A 19,204-nucleotide genomic window follows, 5' to 3' on the forward strand; every position below is an offset into this window, starting at 1 on the left:
TTTCACTAGTGAATAAACATTACTATTACTGAAACGAATCTAACAGAACCTATCAAGTTTGACAATAAAAATAATTCAAACTTTTCCAAGATACTTTGTAAAACTACTAAAGACAGAACACAAATACTTTATATTCTCAAATTATCAATTTTAGTTATTTTGTTAAATAAAGAAAGCATAAAACTTAGGACTGGGCTGGACCATTCTAAAGTAGGCTTTCAAAAATAATGACAAAATAGCCTTCAGTGCTATTTGAGTAATTATATACAATGAATATTGTCAATGAAGTAAAATCTTACCCAGATCTAGTCGTTTTGAATTCCACCTTGAGGATAGGTTTGCATGGTTCTGGCTTCTTCCCATCCTTTAACTGTTTTCCTAAAATATATTTTCCTGCATTAAATTCTAAAATTCTAAGTTACTCTAAATTCTTATACATTGATAGTTTATAAAATGAGATATAATGAAATCTACCATGAAACATTTTAAAGTGATTTTGAGAGAAGTATTTAATACAAAATAAGATATTTTAAATGATCAATTTACTGCTTGAAATTCAGTGCTAAAAAGTAAATAAAATGAATTAAGTTGTCAACAACAATTATGTGATAAAAATTCTAATAAGAGAAATTCAGTCTTTCCCATGTTTTTAATTGAAGATAAGCAAAATAGAATTTCAACTTGCTAAATGGATTCAAGTTTTAAAATAGCTTATTTAAGAAAAATAATTCTAAATCATATTTTCACCTAAAGTGACAGGCTGTAAAATTAATCCTTTTGTTAGTAAATTCATTTATATTTATTCTCCTAAAGTAAAATCCATCCATTGTATGTCCAAAATAAACCAACCTCTATAAAATCTGTCAGAAACTCTTATTGTCAAAGAATTTTGATTATTTTAAAAAAGGTTGATTTCTGTTATCTATTTCTGCATGTTCATTGTATTAACAGTATAGAAAAATTAAAGAAAATAAAATGTGTTATTCCCATTTCTTATGAGATTAATCAGTCTCAATATTATTATATTATTCGTGGAGGTCACAAACACACACCCCACCCCAACACCTTTTATCTTCTTTCCCAGTGTTTTTCCCCCACAGTAAATAGTTCATTCTAACATACTTTGAATTTTCTTTGTTTGTTGTTTGTCTCACCAATAAAAATATAAATTCCATGAAAGCAAAGGTTTTTAAGTGTGTATGTGTTTTCTGTTGACATACCTGTGATGACAAACATTATTTGGCATATGGGGCATTCAACAACCATTTAATAAGTGAATAAATTAATGATTTTTCCTTAGGATTAATTCCTAGAAAAGGGATATTTGGGTTGAACTGTATTCCCAGAAATCAGAAAGTGTAATATAGTACTTTGCCATACCTTTACCAAACAGTGCTTTTTTTTTTTTTTTTCCCTGATTTGGTAAGTGGAAAGGATATCTCATTTTAATTTGTATGGTTTTAATAACTAACTGAAAATTCTTAGGCTTTCTGGTCATCTGAATTTCTTCTTTTAAAAATAGTTTTAATCTTTTACCCATGCTTCTTTGTTATCTTCTTTACATTTAAAAATAAATGTATTATTCAAAGATCATTAATGTTGCATCTATGTGTTACAAAATCTTGCTACAGTGTCATTTGTGATTCAATTTTTAGACATTTAAAAAAATTGCACAGAATTATACATTTAAATAATCAAGTCTATCAGTCTTCATCATGTTTTCATTTAAGAAAACTTAAAATCCTAAATATGAATTCTTCCAAAATTCATTTACAAATTTAATTTAATTAGAATTCCAACAGCGTTCCTTGGACTTAGACAAAATGAGTTTAAAGTTCATGTGGTGGACTCAATGTCTATGAATAGCTAAGGAAACTGAAAAAGGAGACTGACTTTCAGGATGACAAAGAGACCTTCATGAACTCACTCACAAAAACGGAAATGCTAGCAAAACACCTAAAGTTAATCACTTCAGAACTCTAGAAATTAACCAAAGTCACAAAATGAGTGGAACACTGTCTACTCAGTGGAAATGGCTGAACCTTGGTGAGACAGAGGGAAGTGCGGTGTTCGGATGAAGGGCTATTCCCATTCCCCTTGCTCCCAGCTCAGTGGCCTGGTGCCATGAAAAGGTAACAGCATCAGTCAACAGAGGACTGAATTATCCTTGCAGTTCCCTTAAAAGAAGTTTCCAGGGCACAATCAATATTTTGTCCCAACTTGCAGCTCCCTGAAAAACTCTATTCTCAAGGTGTTGTGACAATTTCATTTGACACAAGAGACATCAGTTCAGGAAGACAAAGGCCCTACTTCCAGGGCATCACAGAAATAACATAGCAATCTGCTGGCAATATTACAGCTGCCGGAGGCTGTGGCTTCAGTTGAGGCAAGTAAGAGCCTAGGTAGGATTTTTTTTTTAAGTCCTGAAGAAACAGACATACTCCTGGGTATCTAAAAAACCATACACATGTGCAAGGCTGTGTGCATGCCCAGGAAAGACCTGGGAAAAGGAGAAGGCCCCAGTCATGCATCTCTGGACAACTCTGAGACCCTCACTAAACAGGAAAGTAAAAAAAAAAAAAAAAAAAAAAAAAAAGTAAAATGAGCTACAATACCACTGCTGGCAGGAATACTGGAAAGGAGGTATTCATATTGGCTGGTAAAAATGTGAAGGATATAGCCTTTGTGAAAAGCAATTTGAGAACATTTATTAAAAATAGAAGTATGCAAAACTAGTCAATTTTGAGGATTCCACTCTTAAGCATTTGTTACACAGAAACAAAAGGATCAATTCCTATCAAATATACATGGAAAGGTAACAGCAGCACAATTTGTAGTGATTAAAAACTGAAAATAAGTGAATGCCCATTAATTTGGAATGGCTGAATAAACTGAAAAATAATGAGACAAACAACTGGTTTCTGTTACATGACTATTCAGATGAAGGAATCAGAGCCATGCCAGATGATGTGGAGGGATTTTCCTCAAGTACAGATTAAGAAAAACAAGATGCAATAAAGACTAATATAATTCTATTTTATGTAAAAGAATGACCTAAGAATCCCCTATGTTTGTATATTTGTGTAAGTAAATATAATTTTAGAAAAATATACATTTTGGAAGAACACTTATAAGATTTTTGACATAACTGGTGGGGCAGGAAAGGGGATTGGGCTGCAAATGTGGGGGAAGATTAACGGAGAAGAGACTGGTATGACGTGATTCCATTTATGTGTAATGACATGTGTATGTGAATGGAAAAAAACTAGCGGTCTTTTCTGTCACTCACTCACCACTTTCGTTTCATGGTTAGGAAGTTCTTCACATCAGTATCATTTATAGATTTTTTTTTGAATTTCCTTGTAATTGCTTTATAGTTTTACATTTATTACATTTAATTCTTTTCTGAAGTACACTTTCGTGTGGAGAAGGTATTTTTTCTCTAATAATTTCAGTACTATTTGTATAGGTCTATTAAGCTGTAACTGCTAGACAATAAAGTGCACATATTTAAAGCATACGACGTGGTAAGTTGTGATAAATGTACGCAACTGCCAGCATTATTATTGAATCATCAGTTTCCCACTGATACGAAATGTTACATTTATTACATTAAATTTTTATAAATACACACCTGTCAACTGGTATTAGAGCATCTAATCATGCCTTAAGATCCTAAGGAAACAAGTTTTTCCCTCTTTACACGGAAAATGATGGTGCGATGAATCAGGAACCTCTGGCATCCTAATTTACAAGAACTAAGTCACCAGTAATAGAGTGAAGCAGAACATATCAAGGGAACCAGAAAGAACTGCCAGGGTAGAAGACTGCTTTCTTGGGGGAGAGGGGATTGAGGAAAAAAGAAAGATATGGAAAAAAGGATGCTTAAATCTTAAAAGTAGTCCCTCATGCTGTACAAGGAACAAAGTAAGAATTTCAACTTCTATTTCCAGCTGTCCAGAGAAACATGACCTTTCAGTGCAGAAGTTGAGTGTCTGCTCTAAAGAAGATCAGCACCAGGCCTTTACCCTTCTGCCACCCAAAGTTCTAATAGGAGTGTCAGACTGACATAACTTGGGATTACAGATGCAGATTTTACATTTATTTAAAAAATTATTTTGTTGTATGCATTTTATTTTAAGAAGTAAAATAATTACTCAGCTATAATTCAATTTAACTTATTTCCGTATTTACCACCAATCTCTCAGTGGCTGGAACAATTTTAAAGAAGGGCACCTGGGTGGTATATTTACTGATCCTTCACAAGTCTGAGCTCATATATCTTGCATAAAAACCTGGACAGGTACACAATTCTTAACTTTTGTCTTGCTCAACAGTCTTGATATTGCTCTACTGTGTCCAGCATTTAAACTTATAATAAGGCTTAAAGCCAATCTGATTTCTATTTCTTTATAAATAACTTTTTGTCCACACCCTCCAAGGATACTAACAGTAGTTTCATTATCCCTGTAAATTAAAAATATTGCAGTTCTTAAAGTGATCTTTCTGCACTAATCTTGCTTGGAAATTAGTGAGTCCTTTTGATTTGCAGACTCTGATCTTTTCTTCAACTCAGATTTTTAAAATTATGCCACGGATTACTGCTTATGTTCCACTAAGATTTATTCATCTGTAATCCCAGACTAACCATTTTCTAAAGCAAATCAAGTAATAACGCACTAGCTAAGATTGTATAAGGCACATATAAACTAAAGGATGTTTAGAGGATCACTGGATTTCACCAGTAGGTGTCATTTTACTTCTTACCTGCTATGCCACCTAGAAAAATCTGTGCTTTTTCTTTCAATTACCTGTGAATCTCTTTGAAAAGTCATTGACAAGATCTGGTTAACTATAAAACTCAACTTAATGAATCATATAAACCTTCATGTATCATGTGATTTCTTCTTCTCTCTTACTATGCCCTGCTTCTCAATCCCCAAAACCACCCAGCCATAATCAGTTGGTCTAAGTCCTGTTGATTCTAATTCCAGAATTTTATTCATGTATGTCCATTTCTTCCCATTTGCTGTCATAACTGAAATCATTATTTATTGTTGACAACAGCTTCCTAATTGGCCTCTCTCTTCTGTCCTCAGCTCATCTGATGTACTACTATCAAAGAAATATTTCTAAAATATAAATTTTATGTTTCTTACTGTAAAATCATTTTCTAGGTCTGCATCATGAAGTTCAAGCTCTCTAGCATGCTATGATGTGTATTTTTGCCTCTGTATGTAGTACTGTCTTAGTTTCCTGCTACTCACCAAAAGGAATTTTAAACTTTGGTCATATTAAACTATCAGAAGTTTTCCAAGAATACCCTGATTTCGATTATGTCTTTGCACCTTCTGACTAAAATAACCTCACTCTGCTCTTCGCTATCTCATAACATCCCACTCATCCTTTAAGGCCAAGTTCATCTAACCTGAATTTGTGATATCTTCTTACACCCTTCATCTAAAAGCACACTAACTACTTCTGTTTCCACATCCTACTATGCAGGCCTTTATCAGCCCTTATCATATGTATTTTAGTTATCAATTTGTGATCATTTTTATTCAATGGACTATGAGTTCTTCAAGGACAATATATTTCTAGTACTTAATCTCTGGTACATAGGAAGTACTCAGTAAATGTCTGTTGAATGAATGAATGAATGAATGAAGCTGCATTAAAAAACAAATGAGGATCATTGACAAAGACAAGTGCTTCCTAAGTTTTGTATTTTGCCATTTAGAATGTAGAAAACATTTGCTGTTACACAGCAGTTACGTTCTCACTCTACAGCTGGTTATCTAGTGTGGTAGCAACCACTCACATGTGGCTGGCTGCTGATCACTTGAAATGTGTCTAGTTCAAGTTAACATGTATGGTTAGTGTAAAATACACACTAGACTTCAAAGAGTACAAAAAAAGAATATGAAACATTTCAGCTTTATATGTTGATTACATGCTGAGATGCTATTTTGCATATCTGAAGTAAAATAACATTAAAATTACACACACAGATCTCATCATGTTTCTATTAAAAATGATGTTCTAGCAAATAAGATAATTCAAACTGGAAAATCACGTTGTTAATAATATTAGTCTGAAATGGGGAGAGTGTTCTTTCCTTAACGTGTGGAGACAGAGCTGATTTACAGCTGGACTGAAGACACTTGGATATCTGGTTTTTGAATCATGGCCAGGGGCAGTGGGATTTATGATGTACTTGTTCAAGATCCAAAACTTCCCAAACTCCCCCTGGGGAGCCCCAATGTAGTTGTTTTATTGATGGTTGGCAAGTGGCCTAACTGGCAATGGTGGCTTGATCATTTAAAGGGCCTCTCTGAGAGTTTCTTGTCAAGTTATTCAGAAGCCAAATCTTGGGGGTGGAGCTGGAGACTCAGCATAATCCTTGTGTGCACAGAGTGGGAGCTTCTTATGGGATGTCTCTCAGAATGCTTACACATATTCTTCTCCTTTTGCTGCACGATATCCTTTGGCTTTACATACAAGTCTTACTTGAGTATATTCTGTGGAGTTTGGTAAGTTCTTTCAAATACATAAACTGGGGAAAACTTTGTAATGAACTACATTAAAGAAGTGCAGTATAGATTTGTTATTTATTAAATGTTTCATGCTTCAGGTAAATCTTCAAAGTAGATTAACAGAATTTTTTGTATGCTACATCCTTGAAAATATTATATTAAGTTGATTTACTTATGTGAACTCTGAATTTATTTTTCCTTCAGCAACCCTTAATAGAAAGGGTTTTACCAATCTTGGTTTATTCTTTGATAAGTGGATTGATTGTACTGATGAATAAGCTCCGGAAACTAAATTTTTAAAAATGTCATTTCCTACAATGACATCTATTGATTTTGACTGTCTATCATCTCCATTTCCTCTGAGAATCATCTGACTTTGGTGAACATGACACAGAAAAATCTGACTCTGCAACACATCACACACACACACCCCTCCAGGGTTACGGGGAGGTCCTGCAGGGCCCTGGCACAGTAAGTCACTTAGCCATGATGACTGCTTCAGGGTAAGTATGTGAGCCAGGAATGGACTATCCAAGTCCTCCCCTCCTAAAAAATGAAAGTCTATCTCCCACAGGAGAGAAACAGCCAAAAAGAAAGAGAAACAGAGCTCACCTGCTAGGCTCACCATAAAGACATACAGAATTTACAGCCCACCAAAAGGAAATGACTTTGCACAGTCAATAAATGAAACAAATCCTGCTTAATTTCCAAATAATGACAAAACTTTACACCTTAAGAATCACCTTGTTCAATCCTGTCATTTTACATATATGATAAAACTAAGTCCCTGAAAACAGTAATTATCTCTACAAGGTATTTCACAAATAGCAAAGCTAGAATTCCACTCCAGGTTGTCTGATTGTTAGGAAAATGTTCTTTGATACTCTTTAAAAAGTAGATTAAAGGGAGATAACGCTTTTTGTTTTAGTCAAAAATCACCTGTTGAGTAATTTTAACACCCAAATGGAGACTTCCTCCAAAAATATGACTATCAACCAATTTGATATGCATATCTAACATTATGTCAGAAAATTACCTTACATAAATTCAAATTATTCTACTTTCTAGCCATTTTATCATCATTATCTAGGTAACTGTTATGACCCTCAGAGCAAGAGTCCACTATCAAACAACTTTAGTAGTGAAAGATGCCATCTGAGGGTAAACTAAACAGAGCTACCAAATCTGGGGAACTGTCTTATAATTAAATTATAGTTCAAACACTAAGCCATCATTTATTTCTCATTTCATGGAATACTAGAGAACCATAAGATGTTTTGTGAATAAAAGATACTAAAGTCAAATAAGTTTGGGAAAAGTCATGTAAAATAATCGAATATATAAACCAATATAAATAATAAATATACAGTTGGTCCTTAACATGAATTGAGCTGCATAGGGTCCACCTACATGCAAATTTTTTTCAATAGTAAATACTAGAGTACTACATGATCTGTGGTTGGTTGAATCTGCAGATGTGGAACAGGGACTGAGGGCTGACTTTACGTTATATGCAGATTTTCTACTATGCAAGGATGGGAGCCCCTAACCCCCTGTAATGTTCAAGGGCCAACCGTATATATGTATGTATGTGTTATGTGTGTATATATTCTCCCTCTTGGAGATTCATAGTGGACATTAAAAATTAAGTCTTGTAGTATAGAAAATGCTCAAATTTAATTCAGCATTTCTAAAACTTTTTTCACTGTAATATACTTTTTCACCAAACAACTCATTAACATAAGAAAAAACAATATTGTGAAATATATTTTGGGGAACACTAATCAAAATTTTTTGGTCCTACCGTACCAAGTAAATAACATATCCAGATTTATATTGACTATAATCACGTATATATAACATGTCACAATTTCCAGGTACTTTCACTTACATTTTGCTTATTCCATCCAGGATATAGAATGGTGCCTATTACATGGTAGAACCAATATTTGTTGATGAATGAATAAAAAGCACAATCAATTCCTGGCTATCAAGGTAATGCTTATAAATGGTTTTTAAGAATAAGATACTTAGGGAAGAGTAATAGCTCTCCCCTATTAGAACACATGTCTAGCATGCAGGAGGTCCTGGGTTCAATCCCCAGTACCTCCACTAAGGAAAAAGAAAGAAAGAAAGAAAGAAAGAAAAAAAAAAAGGAGTAAGATACTTAACCATTAAATGGGTTTAGGTATGAAAAAACCCACAAATTTACCATAACTTTTAGACAGTAAGAGCAAGAGACCATAACACAAGACAGTAATGAGAAAAATCCCTAACTTTCAATCCATCAAAGCAGACATTTAGTATACCAAAAATTAAATACCACAAATATGGTGTATATATATGGAATATATGACACCTTATGGTACAAAAAACACATTTTTATGTTTTAAGGTATAAAAATGAACTTAGTGTTGCCACTAAACTCAGCTGTCAACTTGAATTTAACTTTGGTAGGTTACCTACTACTTTACTACTGCGGCAAATAATTCACATTTATAAAGAATGAGTACTTCTGATGATCTACATTTTTAGGCTGCTATTCTACGCAACTAATGCCATCCTATTTTTTAATACCTGCCACAGAAAAAAATGAAGTTCTACATTAGGTTTGGATTCTAAATTTGAAACATATTAAGTCAAATATTCTTTGTCTTACTTGTAAAAAATAATTTTAACTACTGACCCTTTTTTGCTAAGATACTAAAAACTCTGTAGAAAACTACTTTACACTACTTCTTAAAGTTTGCTCTCAAGGCTTTAAGTATTAAAAAAAGATCAATATTAAATAGAAAATCACCAACTGGCATCCATCACAGTCATAAGTAATCCATCCAAGAAATATCAACAGATGCTAAAACCAGAGGGTAAAAATTTGGTGAGGAATAGTATGTTTACAGTTTCAAAGTATCTCCTGCAACTCAAAATACTTACTGATTACAAGTACAAATCAAAACTACTTATTAATTTCAAAGGAAAAAAATAATGTTCCAATGGAGAGACCTAGCAGACAGAAGCTTAATCAAGGGATCAGGGTACAAGACATCACCAATCCAGGACAAATCAAACACAAGCTCCACTTGAGAGGATGCAAAAAGAACATATCAATCCTTTTGGGATATTCCTGATGAAAATGTGCAACCTGAGTCTAAACATGAAAAAATTTCAGACAAAAAACCTGTGGAGGCACAATCTATAAGTAACTGACATAACTGTCAAAATTAATCAGTTATGAAAGTCAAGAAAAGGCTCAAGAAGAGTACCAGTTTGAAAGAGACTGAAGAAAGAGGACAACTAAATGTAACCTTGATATAGATCCTTCTGATAAAAGGCAAAATTTGGTGATATAGGAGAATGTCCTTGTTTGTAGGAAACAAATACTGAAATATTTCCAAGTGACTGGACACTATGTCGAAAACTTACTCTTAAATGGTTTAAAGGAAAAAAAAAACCCTCTTTGTACTATACTTAGAAAAAAAGATAAAAATTTAGATAAACAACACTTTAAAACCAATATTACATATTTCTACCAGCTTTAATATGAGTTTTATTTTCTTCTGGACTTGAAATTAAGGGTTTTTAAACTAATCATCTACGTTTTCGGGTTTCTGAATTCCTAGGTTCCAATGGGGTTGGGAGATCCTTAAATGTATGGGAATACCGAGGAGTACCACAAAGATTAGGGACGTAGGCACTAATAGGAGGAAGAACAAAAATATATTAAGGAAAACTGGAACCTACTATCAAAAGGGCTATTGCCTGGAGGCACACATAAATAGATCTGCAGCAAATTTAAAATAAGTGCTTTTCCAGAAGATGACTGCTACCAAAAAGCAGAGGTAAAATGTATCAAAATATGTGGCTACAAGTATTGTTAATTTTTACCAAAAACAAGCAAGTCTAAAAACTCACACTGCTATAGACAAAGTTTTTAATATGACTGTTTATTTTCTACACTGCAATAATTCAGAATGTACCATTCTTTTTTTAAAAAGTGGGCATTCATATTTTAAAGCAAACAGTGAAACATTAGCAATAGCTACAAAAGTACTCTTTTAGTATGCTACCAATTCAAAGAACAGTTCCTTTCATTTCCCTAAATTTGCTGGTAAAGAATCTCTGTGGGTAGAACTGGGATAATGCAGATTAATAAAGAAATGCAAATTCCTAGGCTTCATCCAAAATTCAAGGAAGGCCTTCATAATCTGTTCATAAGCATCCTAATAAAACCTTCATGGAGGTTTTGTATTACTTGTGGAGAAAAGAGTTGTAGGAGTGTAGGATTGATACTGTTATTCCTAGAAAGGCCAGCTTGCAAGGCTAGCTCTTGGTTGGCAACTGGTAACTGCGCTTTCAACACTGCTTCCACCATTCCCAGTCTGATAAGATGGCACACTGTGCCTCAGCTATCTGAACAAACAATATGATTTATGCCAAATCTCTGCTTTCCTTCTGAGCCTCTGAAGTTCTGGTGCATGCTAAAGCAGGGAGTTCACATGGATTGACCCCAGTACAAACTGGACTCCTGGGCTCAGGTGAGCTTCCCTGGTATGTAACATATCACACATGTGGTAATAACTCATTGCTAGAGGGATGAGGCATGTTCTGTGTGACTCCACCAGAAGAAGACTGCTGAAAGCTTGAGACTTGCTTCCTCCAGACTTCACCCTATGTGCTTTTCCCTTTTCTGAGTTAGCTTTGCATGCTTTTGCTGAGTTCTGTGAGTATTCCTAGTGAATCAAATCTGGGGTCATCTTATGGACCCTGAACACAATACTTTTAATGTATAAAATTACCTTCTATAAAGTTTCAAGTGTACCAAAACATGTTATATATACATTAGCAACTTGCAGTTGATAACTTTAAGATGACAAAAGCTTAAACTAAGTCCGCTACCACTCAGTACATTATCTACGTTTTGGACTACTGGAGAAACAATATCAGAAGATTATGTAAGTTTCATTTTCTCAAAGCTCAAATTTGCAATTTCAACTGTAAATAAAGTTATTTGACACTTTACATACCTGGTTCTTACAAATGATTTCTATTTGTGTAAATATTTTAAATTCAAAACAAAAGAAAACCCATCCTTATCATCAAAAACAAACAAACAAATCCAAATGCAAACTCAAAACAGTTTACTGTTCATCACAATTTAGGTACTGTTTAAAAGGGATGCATTCTTACCGTGTGGAGTTATTGTCTGTACAGGCTTAGTGGGGGATCTCACATTCCATATAGTCAAGGTGCCATCTGAATGACTGCAAATAAATTGTTTTCCTTCATGATGCCAAGCTACAGAGTGGATAGCCTATGGGAGAGGAATGAAGAATTCCACTTTTAAAAACAAAAATTTATTTAAACACCAAGGTGTTCATAATTGGTATTATAATTAATTTTCATTTTAAACTTTTTTACATTTCCCAAGTTAAAGTCAATGTTAACTTTAAGTTCCCATAATAATTCAGTCCTCCTGCAATAGAAATGAGATTTATTTTGGCATTGACATTATTTTAATTCTTTTTACTTTATTTTCTCCTTAAGCGAGCATAAGGATGAGACAATAGTGATACATGTATTATTGACAAGTTCAGGAAAACAAAACGTATTCTTGTAATTTCTTAGAATAAACTATAACTAAGCATAAATTACCAAGGAATTATAACCAATATCCCATTGGAAAAACTAGTTGCACTGACAGGCTAGAAAAAATTTTAAAAATTAAAGTTTTAAGAAGATAAGATGTAGATTTGGAATTAAGAACAATTAAAAACCCCTCAGATTCAGCTTCAAGATATATTATCCATTTCTCACAGAACTTAGTTTAACTTATACACAAAGTCATCACTTACTATCATCTCATGCAATGTCCATTTATTTGCATTCCTCATATGCTATTTACTTCCAAATATTCATAGGTTTTTCATCTACCTTTTTATTGATTTCTAATTTAATTCTGTTATAGTGAAAGAACGTATTTTTTATTTTTTATAATTTTTTAAAAAATTTATTAAGATTGATTTTATGGTGCAAAATATGGTCTGTCTTGATGAATATTCCATGTGTACTTGAAAAGAACGTATTTTGTTGTTGAGTGAAGTGTTCTGATTTCTACTTTGCTAATACTGATATAGCCATTTTAGCTATCTTGATTAGTGCTAATTTTACTTTTTCCAACCTTTTTTTTCCCTCAGACACCTGTGTCTTTATGTTTAAAGTGGGTTTCTTATAGATAGCATATAGTTGGATCTTGTTTTTTAATCCAATTTGACTATCTCTGCCTTTTAATGGGGTAGTTAAACCATTTACACATTTACATTTAATATGATTACTGACATACTTGCATTTAAATTATCATCTTGCTGTTTTTTTCGTATTTCTCCCATTTATTCTTTGTTCCCTTTTTCCTTTTCTTCTGCCTTCTCTTGGATTGAAAATTTTTAAAACTTCATTTTACTTCCTGTTTGGCTTACCTATTTGGGTTACTGTTGTTTTTGCTTTGGTGTTCTCTTCAGAATTTGCAATATATGTCTTTATCTTATCATAATTCACCTTTAAGTATCACAAAACTTTAGGTACAGTATAAAAATTGTATTAATCAACAACATTCTGTCCCCTGACCTTTATGTTGTTATTATTTATATTTTAATTCTATGTATGTCATAAACCCTATATTTTTACTATGTTTGGCTTGAATAATTAATTCTCTCTCAAATATTAAAAAGTAGAAAGGCTTTTATGTTTACATACATATCTGCCATTCCGGCATCTTTCATTCCTTTGAGTAGATTCAAATTTCATCTCATATCATTTGCCTTCTGCATGAAGGACTTCTTTTAACATGTCTTGTAGTGAAGGTCTACAAATGATGAATTCTTTGAGTTTTTTTTTGTGTAAATGTGTTTATTTTGCCTTTGCTTTTGAAAAGATATTTTTGTTTTCTTTCAGAATTGAAAGATTTTATTCCACTATGTTCTGGCTTGCATTGTCTCTAAGGAAACCATCTGCTGTCATTTTTATCTTTGCTTTTCTGTGTTTAATGTGTCGGCCCTTTCCCACATTCTTGTTGCTTTTAAGGTTTTCTCTATCACTAGTTCAAGTTTTAAGCAATTGAAATATGATGTACTTTTGTGCAGTTTTCTTTATGTTTCTTCTGCACTGAGTTCACTGAACTTCTACGATATCTATATATCCTAGAAGTTTCTAGGGGTTAAAATATTCATCAAATTTGAGAAAATTTTGGGCCATTACTTCTTCAAATATATCTTCTGTCCACACTCTCCTTTCTGGGACTCCTATTACACGTATATTAGTCTCGTTGAAATTGACAGTTCACTGATGTTCTGCTCATTTTTCATATTGAGTAGTTTCTATCTCTATGTGTCTTCAAGTTAATCAAGCTTTTCTTATGAAATATCAAATCTTTTGGTAAATCCATCCAGAGTATTTTTCATCTCTAGAAATTCCACTTGTATTTTTGAAGACTTCTATGTCATTCCTCAACATTTTCACACTTCATTTACCTTTTAAAGCATATGGAGTCTATTTAATATTTGTTTTAATATCTTTGTCTTCTAATTCTATCATCTGTATAATTTCTGAGTTTGTTTCTATTGACTGCATTTTTTTTCTCACTTTGAGTCATTTTCTGGCTTCTCTGCATGCTAGTCATTGTGCCATTTATGGTGGGTTATTAAATTCTTTTAAATATTTTTGAGCCTTTTTCCTGATTTAGTTATATTCCTTGGAAACAGCTTGGACTTTTCAAGGCTTGCTTTTAAGCTACTAGGCTAGCTAGGCCAATCTTTATTTAATATAGGGTTAGTTTGGCCCCACTAGTGAGGGAATACCTTTCTGAGTACTTTTCCTGATATTCTGCCATTACAAGGTTTCTCCAATCTGTTGAGAATGTGAACTATTATCAGTCTTGTGTGTGCTATGAGAATTGTTCCATCTACTCCTTACCAGTGGATCTTTTCCAAGCCTCATACACATGCACTAATCAGTATTCAACTGAAGACTCAGGGTGAAGGGCTCCTTGCAGACTTTTAATTAAAACTCTCTCCATCTAGGCAGTTCTCTATTCTCTGTTACCCTGCCTTATAAGTTATGAGTATCTTCTGCAATTTACTAACCCTGTATCCTCAACTCAGGGACACTGATGGGCTTCCAATTAGGTTTCCCTTTCATGTACTGAGACCTAGAACATCTCTCCAAGTCATAAGCTACGACAACTGAAGGGCTCACCTTGTTTCTCCTCTCTAAGGAATTCTTGTTCTACACTATCTGTTAATTTCTAAAAACTATTCTTTCATATATTTTTCCAGTTTATTTTTAAGGTGAGAGTAAATCCAGTCCCTGTAACTCCAGAGTGGCTAAAGCCAAGATAACTATTAAATTATAAAAAATAAAATGAAAAAAGTCAATCTTTAAAATGTGGTTTCATTGTAACATAGAAAACAGCTCTACAGGCCAAAGCTTCCGGAGAAATGACAAGAATTCTTTATTAAAAATATGCTTTCTTGTAATTTCAAGATCTTGATTAGTGAGCCAAACAACTGACTAACTGAAAAGCTTACAAAGAATATGCCACTATGAAAACAAAGGAAATTATCTTTTAGTCATGCTTACAAAGATAATATGCAGACATTTACAAAGTATTCCAAGTATTGCTATAGTTACTCAGTGCAGTCTGCTGTTTGAGCAACTGAAAGTATCAATAAGAAGACATGACATATTTCTTAAAAACAAACAAACAAAACTACTTACACATTTCCTATATCTATTTACTGAGTTGGAAACTGTGAACACTCCTGGTACCCAAATTATGGTCACCAGATACCATTTCACACTGAAAGAAGTGAGTTTCATGGAAACAGATAGTTTAAGTTTGGGGCAGAAATATACAAGATTAATGGGTATACTTTGTTATAACAGATGGCAAGGAAGCTATCCAAGATCATTATCACCAAAGGACTCAGGAAACAACTGGAAGAGATTCACTGACCAAAGATGGGACAATTTGAAAATCAATAAAGATAATAATTTCAATGTATCGTAGCATATGCAATGTTTAAATCTTTGCGTACACAGTGAAATGGAAAACAGGAACAAATTGCCCATCATTGAGATGACTAGAGAACAACCCCTTTAGAGTAAATACTGAAATAAAAGGAAAGAATCAAGCATTTATCCTGCCCTTCCTATCTGAACTGTACTACAATATAACCAAAAGAGTAGAAAAGAAGTTTCTCTTTACTAAAGTGTCCTTGATAATAAATAGAGAAGGAATTACAGAATTAGAACCTCCTATTCTGCAACCATTGCACACTAACAGATCTATGCCTTGAACATCACTGGCTGCTAACATCACAAACAGACACTAACATTCAACCTGGTAGAAGAGCATCAGCATCATCTTTGAGGTAGTCTTGATAAAAATGAAAAATGAACCTAAATTTGAGCAAGCCTCAGTAAACTATCCAATTTATAGGAAACCTGAGGGCAAAAAAAAGACATCTTTTTATCGATCAATCACAATCTTTATTTGGATCTTCAAGCAAGCAAACTATAAATATTTATAGTATACTATCATTTACATAAAATAAAAAAGAGTGTACATTTATTAATTTGGTTGTAAATCAGAACACTTGTATAAAATAAAAAATAGCATACACTTATTAATTTGCTGGTAAATGCAGAAAATACCTTTGGAAAATACATAAGAAACTAATACTAGTACCTGAGGGAAGGGAATTGGATGGCCAAATGACAGGAGTTGGAGAGATTTTTCTTTTTGTACCTTTTGAGCTATGTGCATATATATATGTATATAAATATACATTTGCGTGTTACTGCAATTACAAAGGTTGCCTAAACTGAAATCACCAATTAAGTTCTTAGAGAAGCCACTCTAAAGTGGAGAGGTGACCAGAGTTTTTGATCAGCAAAAATAATTACCTCATCGTATGTGTATCTGTAGTCGGCTTTCTTTGATTTGAGGTCCCATAACACCACTGTTCCAGACTCAAAGCCAATTAAAAGCTGTAACAAAAGAAAATGCCACATTATCTAGGAATCATATTAATCATTTGAAACTTTTATTTGCTGACAATGAAGATAACTATTATCATTCATATGCTTCAAGTATGAAATTACAATTAAACACCTGCATTACTAATTACTTATCACATGGATGACAAATGAGACTGCAGTGCGTATTTATATGCCTTTGATGATTAGGGAGTCAACATATATCATACAACTGATTACTGAAAATGATAACAGTACCATTTTGAAGTCCTGAGTATATGTTTTCATTAATATGTTACTAATAAAAATTAACATTTGTATATTTTTTAAAGTTTATAAACTTTTCTATTTTAACACATTATCAGGCAATCTTATTTACTCATCTATATATTGATTAGTTCCAAATTATATCTAGCCTAGATCCCTTTCATGAGATTCAGACTTATAATTCCATTGGCCACCTCTTCACTTATTTATTCCACAAGAACCTCAAAGTAAATGTGTCCAAAAGCGAACTATTTTCTTCCCTACTTTCCTTTTTTTGTATTCCCTATTCCAGGTGTCTCTCTCAGCACTCCTTTTCTTAATATTCATTAAATCATTCAGGCAAAAACCTTGGAGTCATCCTTAACTATTGTCTCTCCCTGCTCAGGTAAAATCATCAAGTAATTGTAAAACTACATTCTAATATCTCTCAAATTTACTTTCCTCTACCTTCGATATCTCTCTCCTGGTTCAAGACACAAAGGTCTCTCTTCTGGGCTCTGGTCACCCTAACAATCCAGGCTTGATACTTATTTAACCCATTCCATATTGTAGCAAGGGAGGTACTTCTAAAATGCAAACCTGATCATGTAATGTATGCTTTTATTTAAAAATTTTTAATGCCTTATCATTTTTTTAACCATTATTTTTCTTTAGTGACACAATGTTACACAGATGTTTGGAAATAGGAGTCATTGATGTAGTTAAAATAGATTTTTCTATTAGAAATCAAAAGTTAGATAATATAATCTATTCTAGCACCCTAATATTTAAAAAAAAGTCTGAATGAGATTAACTTTGGGAACTAAGGAGGATAATATAATGCCAAGTCTCAAAAAATGAGGATGATGTAAATTTATTCAATAAGTCCAGTATATATTGATGAGTTACTAATTATATTGTATGTTGAGTGCTATGAGAAATATAAACCTGAAAAAGTATTCTCTCTGTGCTCAAGGAGTTTTTCAAGTTCAGGTGAGATGAGATGCACACACACTTCTACTTCATGGCAATGCAGGGTAAATACTGCAGAACTTGCCCAGCTAAGGTGCTAATGAATTTAGAAGTGAAAGAAAATATTTTCTGTCAGGATTATCAGGAAAGGTATCATGAAGGACAAACATTTAATCTGAGCCTCAAGATGTGGGTAGGAATCAGCAGAAAGAAAACAGTGGGAAAGAATTCCAAACAGAGTGATTTACATAAAAAAGGCATTGAGGCAGCAAAGAGCAGCTCATATTTGGGTAACAATAACTATTTGCTTCACCATAGCATTCAGGTAAAGATGTTCTTAAAGATAAGGAAATTGAGGACTATTTTTTAAGGAAACATTATTTTATTTGTTAGATATAGATACTGCAGAATCACTGAAAGCATTTGAACAGGAGACAATTAAGATTAAAACAGCACTCTAGGAAGATTGATCTGGAAATGATTCAAGAATGGGTTGGAATGCCTTGAACTGCAGTGGTAATAATGAGATCAAATAGAAAAGAGACACTGCAGTGAAAGACTGAAATGACTTGTGACTGATTCAAGGGAGAAGAAAGGAAAGTTTTCAGTCCTTCCACGATGCCTCCCACCCAAAGGCCGGCTTTAAACAATTATTTAAAATAAATAAGTGAAGATACAGCATATGGAAACTTGTTTCATGTAAAGTTTCTCCCAAAACACACAACTGTATGATTATAAGCTAACTCCAAACAGTACAACTATCCATTTGTTTTCTCAGTGGCAAATAAGAGAACAGTGTTACACAACATATAGACTCCACCACTCTCCCTGATTGAGGAAAGGAAATACCTGGGTAAACTTCTTCACGAAATCCAGAAGTTTCATTTCACTGATTTCTGATAGTGATAAACTTCCTGTTATTTATGTAGGCTAATATAATTAAATTATATAAGTAGAAAAAGATCATTAAATAGAACTACTGAGAGATTGGTTTGAATTAGGAAATAGAAATTCATGGAAAAAAATTTTATTATTTTTTAATGTATTAATGAACTTAAATTAACAATAGCTAGATAATGACTGCATGAAATGGGTTTCAGAGTATAAAAAATTTAGTATTTAAAAAAAATCTCTATTAATCTGAGCTATTTATGAAGAAAAATTAAGGGAAGATGAGACACAGAGACAACCTAACATAAGGGGTATGTGATAAGTGCTACAAAAATTGTATAACTAGTGTAAAAAAAATTTAAAACCAAAAGAAAATGGTTTTTGTCAGAATTATCAGAAAATCAGGGAAGTTATTCTGAATAAGCCAAAAGTAACTTATAACCTTTCATTGTAGTTATTACATTTTACTTGTTTTAGGGTTTTAACTGAGTCTTGAGCAGAAGAAAAATATGAGCAAAAGGAACATT

The 19,204-nt window shown here is 33.1% G+C and overlaps 1 protein-coding gene across 5 annotated transcripts in view; it reads right to left on the minus strand.

Annotated features, from left to right (window-relative positions):
- The window catches only part of STXBP5 (syntaxin binding protein 5), a 153,710-nt gene that overhangs the window by 83,876 nt on the left and 50,630 nt on the right, over positions 1-19,204 (minus strand). For all 5 annotated transcript variants that reach the window (XM_031456508.2, XM_031456505.2, XM_031456507.2 and 2 more), the window contains exons 7-9: positions 16,497-16,580; positions 11,724-11,847; positions 300-378 (exon numbers count right to left, since the gene is read on the minus strand). In XM_031456508.2, coding sequence (XP_031312368.2) covers positions 300-378; positions 11,724-11,847; positions 16,497-16,580 — 287 coding nt within the window. The remainder of the gene's footprint in view (positions 1-299; positions 379-11,723; positions 11,848-16,496; positions 16,581-19,204) is intronic.

This window comes from Camelus dromedarius, chromosome 6 (assembly GCF_036321535.1).
Source record: "Camelus dromedarius isolate mCamDro1 chromosome 6, mCamDro1.pat, whole genome shotgun sequence".
Classification (NCBI taxonomy): Eukaryota; Metazoa; Chordata; class Mammalia; order Artiodactyla; family Camelidae; genus Camelus; species Camelus dromedarius.